At 40.0% G+C, this 14676-nt stretch overlaps 1 protein-coding gene across 1 annotated transcript in view; it reads left to right on the forward strand.

The window, feature by feature from the left end:
• The window catches only part of LOC133061813 (adhesion G protein-coupled receptor E2-like), a 59306-nt gene extending 45059 nt beyond the window's left edge, over positions 1–14247 (forward strand). The window contains exons 16-18 of the mRNA XM_061150031.1: positions 247–415; positions 496–600; positions 12300–14247. Coding sequence (XP_061006014.1) covers positions 247–415; positions 496–600; positions 12300–12308 — 283 coding nt within the window. The 3' untranslated portion in view covers positions 12309–14247. The remainder of the gene's footprint in view (positions 1–246; positions 416–495; positions 601–12299) is intronic.
• The last annotated feature ends 429 nt before the right edge of the window (positions 14248–14676 follow it).

Consider the following 14676-nt stretch of genomic DNA (forward strand, 5'->3'; position numbering starts at 1 on the left):
TATCTCCACGGAGGATCATAAAGCTTTTGCAACCTATGAAGTGTCGCTTCCCTTTCCATCCAAATCAAAATGTCATTCTAGATCTCAGTGGCATTTCTATTGTGGAGCATCATTGACAGCAAAGAATGAAACCAATCACAACCCAGTCTGAGAAGTCATTAGCAACAGGGAAAGGAAGGAGCATCCATGGGTGAAGATGAGGGTGGCTCTGGTTGTATCAGGAACTTACTTTCTCCTCCTACCCAGGATGCTGACATTCAAAGCCACAGCTCAGCTCTTCATCTTGGGATGCACATGGAGTCTGGGAATCCTGCAGGTGGGACCAGCTGCCCACGTCATGTCCTATCTCTTCACCATCATCAACAGCCTGCAGGGTGTCTTCATCTTCTTGGTGCACTGCCTCCTCAGCAAGCAGGTACCACTGTCTTGACTCCCTCTCAGGACTCGTCCATCCTCACTCCTCTCAGGTGAGCTGACTCAGAGCATGCTTTGCAGGTCCGTGAGCAATACAGGAACTGGTTGAGGATCAAGAAAACCAAAGCCGAATCTGAGAACTACACGCTCTCCAGCAGGACCATGTCTGATTGCAAACACAGTGAGGTAAGATCATGAACTGCCCCCAGAGCACTTCACTAACCAATTCATTGACCAGCACATGCCTAGCACACTGGACAACTGCATATGAGCTGTTGATGTCTTAGGATGGCTTACCCTTTGTTTACTGTTTGACTCATTCTCAAGTGGCATTGGTGGTAAAGAATCCGCCTGTCAATGCAGGAGATGCCAGATACCTGGATTCGAACCCTGGGTCAGGAAGATCCCCTAGGTAGAAAATGTCAATGAACTCCAATATTCTTGCCTGGAAAACTCCATGGACAAAGGAACCTGGCAGGTACAGACCATCGGGTTGCACACAATCAGACACCACTGAGCATGTGTGCATACACACACACACACACATACTCACACTAACCATTAGCAGTGGTCTCAGTTTGTTTACAAAATGTATTTCACGTGTATTCCTTAGTGAACTGAGTCCATCTTGACTCATATCAGTATTATTGAACACTTACTATGTGCCATGCATGGTTAACTAAATAAGCAACTATCAATGATCTGAAATGGTGAGGCACATTCTATTCAGAGTCACATGATCCTACAATTTTGTTGTACACCTGTCTCTGCATAACACTCAGCAGCACCCTCAAAAATGCAGGAAATGGGGGAAGAGTGTGTACTTATCTGTGCACCAAAGAGAAAGGTGCCAGCTGGAGTTTTAGACTGTCTTAACCGGACCGCCTGATATTTTGGGTACTCTCTGCGCTGTGCCGCGCTGAGCTCAGCCGCTTCAGTCATGTCTGACTCCGTGCTATCCTTGCACTGTAGCACGCCAGGCTCCTCTGTCCATGGGATTCTCCAGCAAGAATACTGGAGTGGGTTGCCATGCCCTCCTCCAGGGGATCTTCCCGACCCAGGGATCGAATGCAGGTCTCCTGCACTGCTGGCACCCCTGAGACACTGGGGAAGCCCCTTGGTACCCTCTACCCACCACAAAACCAAAAAAGATAAGCAGTAGTGACAATGATGGCAGTGATGACCAAGAAACAACACTTACTGGTTTAGACTTACAAACTTATTTTCCTTATATTTTCTGACCTCTTCCATCTTCTATTTAATGCCTTCAATCTTCCATCTCACTGAAAGGAAACTACTATATGCCTGGAAGCCCTTCTGCATTTCTCACATTACCTGTCCCCCCAACCTCCATAAGGACTGATTTCACCACTGAATCTTCTACCACTTCTCCCTTTCTCAACAAATGTTCTCAGCACTTATTTCACAAAGAAAATCAACATTGTCATGATGATACTTTGTGAACTCTACACCATAACAAATATCAGCATGCATCCTCTTGTATCATTGAGACAATGATCCTTCTCCTCTCTGAAGACAATTATTCCACCTATGCTTTTAATCCCATTATCAGTGCTTATCAATTTTCCTTACATTCTTTTTCACACATATTCTCTCTTCCACTTACCCTTCTTCCCTCACTCTTTCCTCTCATTTACAACAGTATTTTCCCCATAGCCATGGATACATGTTTGGTTCTCTTCTGTCTTACAAACATGTACTACTTGGCCATCTTCTAGCTACCAGCCAAGAGTTGAAATTTCTGTCTTTATTTCCCTGCCTTAAACTCATGCCTTCAGCCCATGCAAATTATAGTTTCCTTCCCCTGTATTTCACCAAAACAAATATCTCTTAGATTTACAATGATCTCCATCTCCCAGAAAGTCTCAGAATTTCTGATCACTCTCCACTGTTTTCTCATAAAACGCTCCATCCTTATGCTCACTAGATTCTACTTATACATTCCTCTTTGTCTTTCTTCTGTTCTCTCTTGCTATTCTCTCTTTGTCTCCTTTGTAGTTCCCTACAAGGGATTGGTTCCAGAACAACTTTAATTCCTGTTTTATTCTTTTCGCCTAGACAACAACATTTATTCCTTAGATTCAGTCACAATAGCTGCAAATGATGGCCATTAGTTTCTTTATCTCTGACTTCTCCTCTGAAATCTAAAGGAGTACAGAGTATTTAACATTTTTGGTATCTCAAAGTCATCTTCAACTCAGCTTTCCAATTTAATGCTTACAATCTTTACCCTAATCCAGTTCTTTCCCATGGTGTCCTTCTCAATCTTCATGATACCACATTCATCCTGTGGCACAAGTTTGGATCCTGAAAGCTACTCTCAACAGTTATCTTATTATTATCACAACCTACCACCCTTGATCTTTTTGTTCTTATCTTTTCAATATGTCCACAATCTCTCCTGCTAGCTCAGCTTCCATCACCTTCTCCTTAGCCAGGCTGCCAGCTTGCCTAAACACCTGCTATGCTCACCTTACCTGACTATTCTTTCTATCCTTGTCACCTCCCAAAACATCCTTCACCCAGAAATCAGAAAGATCTTTTCAAAACACAAATAAAATCATTGCACTCTTTGCTAAATCCATTACATATAGAGTCAAAACCAAGAGCCATACATGAGTGAGAATTTGTTTGATTCATCTCCTGCTTTCCTCTCCAGCTTCATATATCATGTACTCACCATTATTCCAACCACATCAAATTTCTTTCAGTTTTGAAAATTCAGTGTGCCTCTTTGGGACAAAGGCTTTGCACATAGTCCTTCCCTTTAAAACACTCTTTTTTATTCCTTGACTCAAAACTATATATGCCTTCAGACATATCTCTATATGTCGATTCCTCCATGAAGCCTGTACCTGCTCAGATTAGATCAGATTCTTCCATGTTTCTCTCCAATAGCCCCGAGAGAGTTTTGTCAGAATCATCTTACTCTTGGTTTTCTCTATTTGATTAATATCTGTTTCCTTCTAGATTTAGCGTCTCCAGGCACCATTTTGCTTTTCCTGTCTGTTATATCTTCAACATTTCACACAGCGCCAGACATGTAGAAATACTCAATACATAATTGCTACATGATTGGTTAAGTTAATCAGTGATTAATCTGCAACTGCAAGAAGGGGCAGAAACTGTCTTATTCATCAATCTCTCTCTCCAGTGTTTAACATTTTCCAAATGATCAGCAATTATTTACTAAACAAAGATGAATGAATGAATGAACTCCCTAATCATTAAGGGGATAAAATATCAAAAAAAATATATTGATTATTTTATGGTGCCTCTTTCCTTTGGAAACAAGATAATTCTCTGTCCTACTATATTTTTTTAATTATTAACCATCCTGTCTACCAATTAACACCCAAGTATTTCCTTATGATACCAGAGCATTGTGTAGATCTTAGTTCCCAGGCTGAAACAAATCTGGAATGAAATATTAGCTCAACCAAGTGTTTGCTGTGTAAGCTTGGTCAAATTGCTTTTCAAGCTGTGAAACAATTTAAACCTTCAGTTGCCTCATTTGTCTCCTCCCTCCAAATTAAGACCATTTTCTTAGATTAACTCAGTCAGGACTAACCATGTGCAAAGGGAACTTTGCAGACTCTAAGTGGGTCAAGTCTTGGTGGGAGGGGCTGAACATCCTCCTTACACTAAATTCTGATTCAGCCAAGGTTGCAGAGTATAACCTAGCAGGAGTTAATGTGGCTTCCCTCATACAGCTGATGCTGTCCACATAGGGAGGACCCCACAGACCTGAGAGGTTCAATGCCTTGCTCTACCACAGCCCTGTCCCACTCATGGATTACACTCATTCAGGCAGAACGGAACAAATAACCCATGAGTGTCTGCTTAAGGGAATGCTAACTCTCCATGTTCTTGAGTCAACTCACCCTCAGCAAGGGTATAACCCTGTCCCTGGGAGACCCAGAAGAGGATCTGAGCTTCCCTCACTTCAGAACCCAAGAAAACTTGCACTTCCATAGTTTAGTTTCCTACTGTTGCTGTAAAAGGTTACCACACACTTGCTGCTAAAAACAAACAAATTTATCTTACAGATCTAGAAGTCAAAAGTTCAAAATGGATCTTATGGGACTAAAATCAAAATGTCTGTATCCCTTCTGGAAACATTAGGGAAATATGCATTTCTTAACCTTTTTTTAACTTCTTGGTGCCGCCTGCATTCCATGGTTAGTGGCCTCGTGATTCACCCAGTCTTCAAAGTCTGTTTAGTGTAGCTTTTCAGATCAATCAGCTCACCTCTATCCTCCTCCTTCTTCCTCTTCTTCTCCTCCTCCTTCATCGCTCTCTCTCTCTCTTCCTCACCTCCATCATGATATCTTTCCCCACCTCTTACTCTCTTACTTCTCTCTTTCCTTTATGAAGACCCTGATCATTACATTGGCTCCTCAGGGTAATCCAGGATAAATTTTCCATCTCAAGATCATAAAAATTCATTTTCCCATGTAAGCTAATAAATTTGCAGCTTCCAGAGTTAAGATGTTGACATCTTTGTGGGATCATTTTTCTGCTGGCACATCTATTGTACATGGGTTTCATTTATAGTTCAGTTCAGTTCAGTCACTCAGTCGTGTCCAACTCTTTGCAACCCCATGGACTGTAGCACTCCAGGCCTCCCTGTCCATACCAACTCTTGGAGTTTACTCAAACTCATCTCCATTGAGTCAGTGATGCCATCCAACCATCTCATCCTTTGTCGTCCTACTCCTCCTTCTCCTCCTACCTTCTCCTCCTACCTTCAATCTTTCCCAGCATCAGGGTCTTTTCAAATGAGTCAGCTCTTTGCATCAGGCGGCCAAAGTATTGGAGTTCCAGCTTCAACATCAATCCCTCCAATGAACACTCAGGACCGATCTCCTTTAGGATGGACTGGTTGAATCTCCTTGCAGTCCAAAAGACTCTCAAAAGTCTTCTCCAACAGCACAGTTCAAAAGTATCAATTCTTTGGTGCTCAGCTTTCTTTATAGTCCAACTCTCACATCCATACATGACTACTGGAAAAGCCATAGCCTTGACTAGATGGACCTTTGCTGCCAAAGTAATGTCTCTGCTTTTTAATATGCTGTCTAGGTTGGTCATAACTTTCCTTCCAAGGAGTAAGCATCTTTTAATTTCATGATTTATAGTAGAAACACTGAAGTCTTCTTCATATTATATATATTTGAATAAATATTTGCCACTGTCCCCTACTTCCTGCAGAGATGATAGACATGGTGAAGAAACAAAATATACTTTCTCTATAGAGAAACACAGTAATGGCATCAGATAGTCATTGAAGGATTCTAAACTTCAAGTAATCTGATCAGCTATTTCTACTATCTATGGGCCAAGGACCAAACAAATCCATGGCATAATGTAATTACAACTTCTACTATCTCCTAAAATTTGGTGTCTCTTGTGCTTAAAAGTTAAGTATGTCTTTCTTTCATCCTGGAATCTCTCCTATGGCTTCCTGTTGTCTTGTTCAAGAAAAACAAAATAATTTATCTGTGTTCCATTGTGTATAATTTCCTGGAGCACAATATTTGAAACCTTCTTGAGTAGAGATAATCATGTGAAGTTGCCCATCCCAAACACCAGAATTTTCCCTGAGCTTTCTATAGACCTAGGAATAAATAATTGGGGGTGGTAAGGATTGTCCAAAAGGACTTCAGTGTTTTTGCCTTTACATCTCAGGTGATTAACAACAGATAACATTTCTAGACTTTTATCAATTTTCAAACTGCCCTATTTTATCACTCCATGAAGAAAACAATTCCCAAACTCTGAGCAGAGAAATCGAGACATACATTTAGAAACAGAGAGTTGCGGGTTTTTTGTTGTTGTTGTTGTTGTTGTTGTTGTTTTGTAGGACATTTACCCGTTATTATATTATATAACTTCAGGGTTAGTAAATTTAGGGAGATGGGACTTCTGAGAAAGACCAGGCTCAACCAAATTTCATCCAGTCTGATAGGCATTTTGATCTTATCCTGAGAAGTCCATCTGACAAGGAGATTTTTTTGACTAAAGGCTTCTGAAATTTCTTTTCTTTTTTTCAAAGGAAATATTTATCTTTCTATGGTCTCATGTATCATTTCTAAAATATTACCTTTCCAAGTTACTTTAAAAGATCCTTGATTTTTCACAGAACTAGGACAAATAATTTCACAATTTCCATGGAAACATAAAAAACCTCGAGTAGCCAAAGTAATCTTGAGAAAGAAGAATGGAACTGGAGGAATCAACCTGCCTGACTTCAGACTATGCTACAAAGCTACAGTCATCAAGACAGTATGGTACTGGCACAAAGACAGAAATATAGATCAGTGGAACAAAGTAGAAAGCCCAGAGATAAATCCATTCACCTATGGACAACTTATCTTTGACAAAGGAGGCAAGAATATACAATGGAGAAAAGACAATCTCTCTAACAAGTGGTGCTGGGAAAACTGGCTGGCCACCTGTAGAAGAATGAAACTAGAGCACTTTCTAACACCATACACAAAAATAAACTCAAAATGGATTAAAAATCTAAACATAAGACCAGAAACTATAAAACTCTTAGAGGAAAACAGGCAGAACATTCTCTGACATAAATCAAAGCAGGATCCTCTATGACCCACCTCCCAGAGTAAAGGAAATAAAACAAAATAAACAAATTAGGCCTAGTTAAACTTAAAAGCTTTTGCACAACAAAGGAAACCAGAAACAAAGTGAAAAGGCAGCCTTCAGAATGGGAGAAAATAATAGCAAATGAAGCAACTGATAACAAAGATTTAAACTCCAAATTATACAAACAGCTCATGCAGCTCAATACCAGAAAAACAAATGGCCCAATCAAAAAATGGGCCAAAGAACTAAACAGACATTTCTCCAATGAAGACCTATAGATGGTTAACAAACACATGAAAAGATGCTCAACATTGCTCATTATCAGAAAATGCTAATCAAAACCACAGTGAGGTACCATCTCACACCTTTCAGCATGGCTGCCATCAAAAAGTCTACAAACAATAAATGCTGGAGAGGGTGTGGAGAATAGGGAACCCACTTATGCTGTTGGTGGGAATGCAAACTAGTACGGCCACTATGGAGAACAGTGTGGAGATTCCTTTGAAACCTGGAAATAGAACTGCCATATGACCCAGCAATCCCACTGCTGGGCATACACACCAAAGAAGCCAGAATTGAAAAAGACACATGTACCCCAGTGTTCATTTCTACACTGTTTACAATAGGTAGGACATGGAAGCAACCTAGATGTCCATCAGCAGATGAATGGATAAGGAAGTTGTGGTACATATACAGAATGGAATATTACCCAGCTATAAAAAAGAGAATGCATTTGTGTCCATTCTAGTGAGGTGGATGAAGCTGGAGCCTATTATACAGGGTGAAGTAAGTCAGAAAGAGAAACACCAATACAGTATATTAATGCATACATATAGAATGTAGAAAGATGGCAATGATGACCCTGTATGCAAGACAGCTAAAGAGAGGCAGATGTAAAGAACAGACTTTTGGACTGAGTGGGAGAAGGTGAAGGTGGGACAATTGGAAAGAATAGCATTGAAACATGTATATTACCATATGTAAAATAGATGACCAGGGCAAGTTTGATGCATGAAACAGGGCACTCAGAACCAGTGCTCTGGGCCAACCCAGAGGGATGTGGAAGGGAGGGAGATGGGAGGGAGGTTCAGGATGGGGGTACCCATGTACACCCATGGCTGATTCATGTTGATGTACGGCAAAAGCCATCCCAATACTGTAAAGTAATTAGCCTCCAATTAAAGTAAATTAATTAATTTTAAAAAGATCTTTGGAGGGATTCCCTGGAAGTCCAGTGGTAAGACTTGGCACTTTCACTGCTCTGCGCCCAGCTTCAGTCCCTGCTCAGGAAAATAAGATCCCTCAAGCTGCACAGAGTGGCAGAAAAAAGATCATTTGAACTGTATCTTCTTATCCCTTGGAAAACCTGAAGTGTTATTCTTTGAGCCATTAAGTAAGGACAAAAGATACTTAGTTCTGTGTGTTTCAAGAAATTCATCATGTCATCAGTGTGAAAGAAGTCGTGGTGGTGGACTTCTTGGTTACTCAATTCCTGCAAATCTGGAATTTTACTGTGTCTGACAGGGCTTTCAAAAAAACTTTCAACACCTATGATAAATCATGATGGAAAATAATATAAAAAGAATGTATATATGTGCATAACTGAGTCACTTTGCTGTATCTAATTATTAGAGAAACCTTGCCCCACTCACAGCAGCCTCTTGTGGCCACTAACCAAGAAACAAAATTAAAGTTTAAAAGGAATTGCATATTATGATGGGGCTACAAAGAAAGAGTCCATCTAAAAGAGGGGTTGTGTTGGGCACTCCGAGATGTCAACTTTGTTCTTGTCCTGCAGGTCCTATAGTGGTAGGGCATATCTCCACACCTGGGATGGGAAAGTTGCTGGATAAAGTCCCCTGGTCCTGGATACTGAGGAACAGGCAATTCCACAAGAGACACACAGGGGTTTGCTGTGGGAAATCTCCCCCACCCTGATGTCAGATGGCGTATCCACCTTTATCAGCAACAATAACACCCAGAACCTCAGCTCCCCCATCACCTTGGTCTTCCAGCATGTGAGTCCTGCTGGGTTGGAGCTGTGGATGTGGAAGAGTCCTCCTGGGTCCTGGGCAGAGCCTTGGCTTTCAGGGGGCTCCCCCATGAGTGCATCACATCCCCAGGAAAGCCCAGCATAAGTTAGCTTTGGGTGAGCATTTCCGAGCAATAGACCCACCAGCTCACACCTACTTCCTGTCCCTATAGCCAGTGATGCTTGAGCCAAAGGAGAAGGTGTACTGCATCTTCTGGGAGCGTGGCCAGAATGTAAGTGGTCACCGGGCCACCAGAGGCTGCAAGATGGTGGGAACCACAGACATCAGCAGCACCTCAGCAGCTTTGCTGTCCTCATGGACCACTGTGAAGTGCAGAGAGGAACCCTCAGAGTGGCTACATTCAATGTGAGCTGCTGAGTAACAAATTCCCACACATGTAAAACCAGAAAAAATTAAATCTTGCATGGTATAGCTGGAATGGCTGCTCAGATTTTTACAATGCTGAAATCTTTCTGTCCGCCTGGACTGCATTCTTATTGAGGCTTGGAGTCCTCATTCAACCCTCTGACTTCTGGCAAAGTTCAGCTCCTTGTGTTTGTCAGACTGAGGTCTCATTGTCTTCCTATCTATCAGCAAGGGAGGTGGTATAGCTCTCAGGGCCTGTATGTGTTCCTTCTCAGGTGGCCTCTCCTGGACCCTCTGACAGTGTCTCTATCTGGAGGCCACCAGGAGAAGCTTCCTTAGATGAAAAATCTCTAAACTTTGAATCTTTTCTCAAAAAAAAAAAAAAAAAAAGCAACTCAGTTTGTATTTTTGCTTATTTTGTAGAGGGAGTTCCTTTTTTTGTTTGTTTTTTTCTCAAAATGGAGGATAATTGCTTTACAATTTTGTGTTGGTTTCAGTGATGAAACAATGTGAATTAGCCACGGTGGTTTAGTCTCTAAGTCATCTCCAACTTTTGCAATCCAAAAGGCTGTAGCACCCCCCCCAACCCACAGACTCCTTTTCCATGGACTTTCCCAGGCAAGAATACTGGAGTGGGTAGCCATTCTCTTCTCCATGGGATCTTTCAAACCCAGGGATGAAACCTGTGCCTCTTATGTCTCTTGCGTTGTTTACTGCATTCTTCATCACCATGTGGGAAGCCCACCCAGATTCACATTTGACTTCAAACCTGGAAGTGGTTATGTATACCACAGGGGACAGTGATATGTTTGTCAACAGAATTCTCAATACCATGAGAGTCTTCTGGAATGGAGTGCACAAGGGCTTATAGAAAGAAAGATTTGATGATGGCAGAGGTCAGAGGGGACCAGAAGAACCAGTGAGTACAGGTGAGTCAGGAGAAATCTTTGCCTCTTCACCTGACCAGGTGAGCTGTTTACTTTCTCTAGCTCATCAAAACCAAGACTCTCTGGCAACCTGAAGTATTGGGGAATTTACTGAAATAAAAGTGGCACTCACATGAAAGTAAGCATGAAATGACTGCAGCACAAAATGCCTAAGAATCACAGGAGCCCCCAGAAGTTTGAACAACAATCCAAGGCCAGGTTTCCTACAGCCATGTGACTAGATGTCAAAATATCCATACTTTATATATCATTTTACATTTAGTGAAGAGTTAAAATATTTGGGCTTTGAATGCCAAGAGAATAAGAAAGGAACCATCTTCATCTCATTTTGAACCCTAGACACTGAGTTCCTCTTGGTCCAAAAACCAAAGTTGTTTCTCCTGCACGTGTCAATAGATATTTTACATAGTAAATACAATCTATGTATTTCTTATTTGTTCCTTCTTTTTCCACACATCTGATAGATTATTCTCTTGAGACTACAAAAAGATCCTCCATTATTTTTTGACCATGTGGCCTTCTGTTGGATAAATTACATATCAAGTCTCTTATAATGAGTGTTTTTGTTAGGTCATTTGCTAATACAAATAATGTTGCAACTGTTTACACTTACTTCATTGATCTCATTTTTCATTATGCAGTTAGGTTGGATACTGCATCAAATTCACAACTCCATGTTTGTAGATACTTCCATATTTCAACATCTTGAGGTCACTCCAAGGACCCTGTCACCAATAATGTGTGTGTGTGCGTGCTCAATTTTGTTGAACTCTGTTGCGACTCCATGTACTGTAGCCTGCAAGCTCCTCTATTCATGAGATTTTCCAGGCAAGAATACTAGAGTGGGTTGCCATTTCCTCTTCCAGGATCTTGCCAACCTAGGGGTCAAACTCACATCTCTTGCATTCCTTGCACTGGCAGGCAGATTTTTATCCTGAGCCACATGTTTCCCTACAGCCTCACCACAAGGTTCTCATCAAGTTTTACGCATCTGAGAGGTAAATAGCATATCTAGGGAAAGATTTGTATCTTTGCATCCTTTTTATTATTAGTGGAAGGGAACATCTTTCTTTATGAGTCAGTAATATTTCAATCTCTGGAAACAACTTGTTCACATCCTTGGCATATTTTTCTATTAGCTTGTAGTACTTCTCCTATGGATTGGGGCACACTCTTTATTCTCCTGGTGAAACTAAGACTCTCAAGTTTTACAGTGCATAAAAATCATCTGGAGGGCTTGTTATTTATTCAACATTTTACTGATAAATGTCATACCTGACCCAGGACCCAGCATACCAATTCATGCCCATATCTTTATTCATGCGCTTCCCACTACTCTCATCCACACTACTGTACCTGGTGAAATCAGGTTCATTATCTACTTATCACATCTTCTAAGAGGCCAGGGAGGTCCATTGCTTTCTTTTCATTTACACAAAGAGAATCATCTGGACAGAGAATTTCATGGACAGGAAAAAGATAGGGACATCATTGGAGGGACCAGGGCAGAGGGACCTCCCATTTCACAAATATAATTGACCATTTGTATTTATCTTCCCACCAGATGATAAGGTTTGTGAAATCAGAAATCTTGCCCATGTTATTTTTAATGCACAGGGTCAGCACAAGACCATGTGCAAAAAACATTCAAAGTAACATCAGTTGATTGAAACTGGGGATATTTATGCAACATCATAAGGTTACTGAGATGTTGATAAGGATTGTATTAAGTCTATAGATCAATTTGGTGGAATGCTACCATATTAACAATATTGTCTTCCAATCCATGAATGTGGCCTATTTATCCATTTCTTTGGGTCTTCTTTGACTTCTTTTGAAAATCTTATTTAGTTTTCAATGTAAAAGTTTTGCACTTTCTAACAAAGTGTCATTTTTACATATTCCTTCTCAGGAGACTTAAATTAACGGCTAAATCAGATGATCTTGTATCCTGGTCGGCAAGGAAAATTCTGAACCGTCATCTTTGGGAAAACTTTTAAAATATGTTCTCATGTTTGCTACAAGAACTCTTCACAGAACCATTATGTAAGGAAGTATGATGGGAATTCTTGATATTTAGATTGCTGGGAGAATTTTGCTTTTCTACTCCATATGGGATGCTCACCTCACTCTCAGCATAGTCAAAGGACGCTGATGCACTTCCTCAGTTGCCTTAGATTAAATCACCTGCTTCAACCTTTTTCTACAAAGTTCCTCAAGTTTGTAGGTATATGAAGATATTTGAAGGTATATGATAAGGAAAACGAGCTTCAGAAAACTGTCTTAAAATACCATAAGACAGGAAAGTGAGGTTCAAATACCTACATGAAGGGTAAACAATTGCTATGATGTCCCAACCTTTTCCTGGATTTTGTCCTAAAAACACTTGAATTACAAGCAACGGAACAGTTGGTTTCAATACATACATGCTTCAACTTCTTCACCCTCCATCTAAAGATTAATAACTTAGGCATTAGAAAAATATATTTTACTACTCACCATATGTGTGAGTGTTTGTAAGCCACTCAGTAGTGTCCGACTCTTTGTAACCCCATAGTCCATAGCCCACCAGGCTATGGAATTATGGAATTAGAACATATTGATGTTCTAATGTCAGTATCATTGTAAAAGGTGCATAAGGTCATCTAGATAAGTGACAAAAGTGACATGGCCATCAAATTCACCGTCAACTTTAGTAGTGAGAGGGTAACAGGCAAGAAGGCCAGGGCTCTCCAAACGGAGGGAATAGACTGCAAGTGTCAGACATTTTTTATCTCTTTCTTAAGTGGCAGGAGGAAACAAACAAGGGCTAGATTCTTTTCCCCTTCTCTATACAAATTTAAAAAGAGTTTTTTCTTAAAATTCTGTGTTACCATGATGACACCTGTCTCCACCTGAGCTTAACTTTTCTCAAACCTTGAGCTAACCAAAGCGTTTCTTACGGAAATGTTTGTCTTAAGCTATGTTAATGAACTATGTATTTACCCTAGACTCCCTCTTTCTTCAAGTCGGTTCGCTTAAGACTCAGAACAAATAAGGGCTCAACAAACCTGTATGTTTTACTCATAGATTGTTCTCCTAATCTATATTAATGAATCCATATATTTACTTGAAAACCTTTCTTCCCGATTCATGTTAATCATTTTATGGCCCGGGATGACTCATCTGGTGCTAATGTTATCTCAAAATGCATGTTGTGGGTGAGGGGCTTGGTGCCACTCTGAGTTTTGAGACATCTCCTTTCTCTATAATTAACAGATTGCTGATAGGTATAGAGCATGCAGCTACAGGCCAGCAGGGGGCACTCTTTCTGCCCCCTTCTTATGTCTATGTCAGAAGCTTTCTCTATCTCTTTTATACTTTAATAAAACTTTATTACCCAAAAGCCCTGAGAGATCAAGCCTCGTCACTGGTCTTGGATTGAATTCCTCTCCTCCGGAGGCCAAGAATCCTGGTGTCTTTCACGGCTCAGCAACAGCCTTTCAGTAGGACTCCGATTTGGATATATGCTATAAAAATATTTTGGAAATAATTGGGATAAATTGTATTTGCATGAGACATTTAAAGTTATTATGAAATTATTTTTTGTATATAATAGTATTATAATTATGTAGAGCATATTCTATACATTCTTCAATATTTGATGGAGATATAGTAAAGAAAAAGTGTTACAGTATGTTCCCTGAAAATCATGTATTAGCAGGAAAATATATGTATGTGTAAATACATTGTGAAAGATTTTTCATATGGCATTATGTGAATAACTGTGGTCTCAAGGTAGAGTATATATAAGACTTTAGTGTGTCATTACACATAATTCTCTGTTTAGACTTATAAATAAAATCTGTCATAAAAGTAAATGCATAATTAATTATTAATTACTAAAATATATATGCTAATGAATTTTTAGGTTTACAAAGCTAACTTTGTGTATAGATATCTCATAAATATATGGAATTTTATTTCTACATGGTGATACTATGAAATCTAAAAATTAAAAATAACATTATTATAATACAGAAGGAATAAAGGGCATTTCCACTTCTGCTTCAGTTCAGTTCAGTTTAGTCGCTCAGTCGTGTCCGTTCTGCTTAGGAAATAGAAAATGGCAACCAGTAACAGAAAACTCATAAGAAATATCCTAATAAACTACAAAGTCATTCATTTTCTTGGACTCAGAGAGAGCTGATATACAACAAAGTAACCTAAACTCTAAGAAAAGAGTATCATCCACAGACAGACCATCAGGAAGGAACACTGATACACATACGCAAAGCACAAAAAGCAAT

Source organism: Dama dama, chromosome 9, assembly GCF_033118175.1.
Source record: "Dama dama isolate Ldn47 chromosome 9, ASM3311817v1, whole genome shotgun sequence".
Taxonomy (NCBI): domain Eukaryota; kingdom Metazoa; phylum Chordata; class Mammalia; order Artiodactyla; family Cervidae; genus Dama; species Dama dama.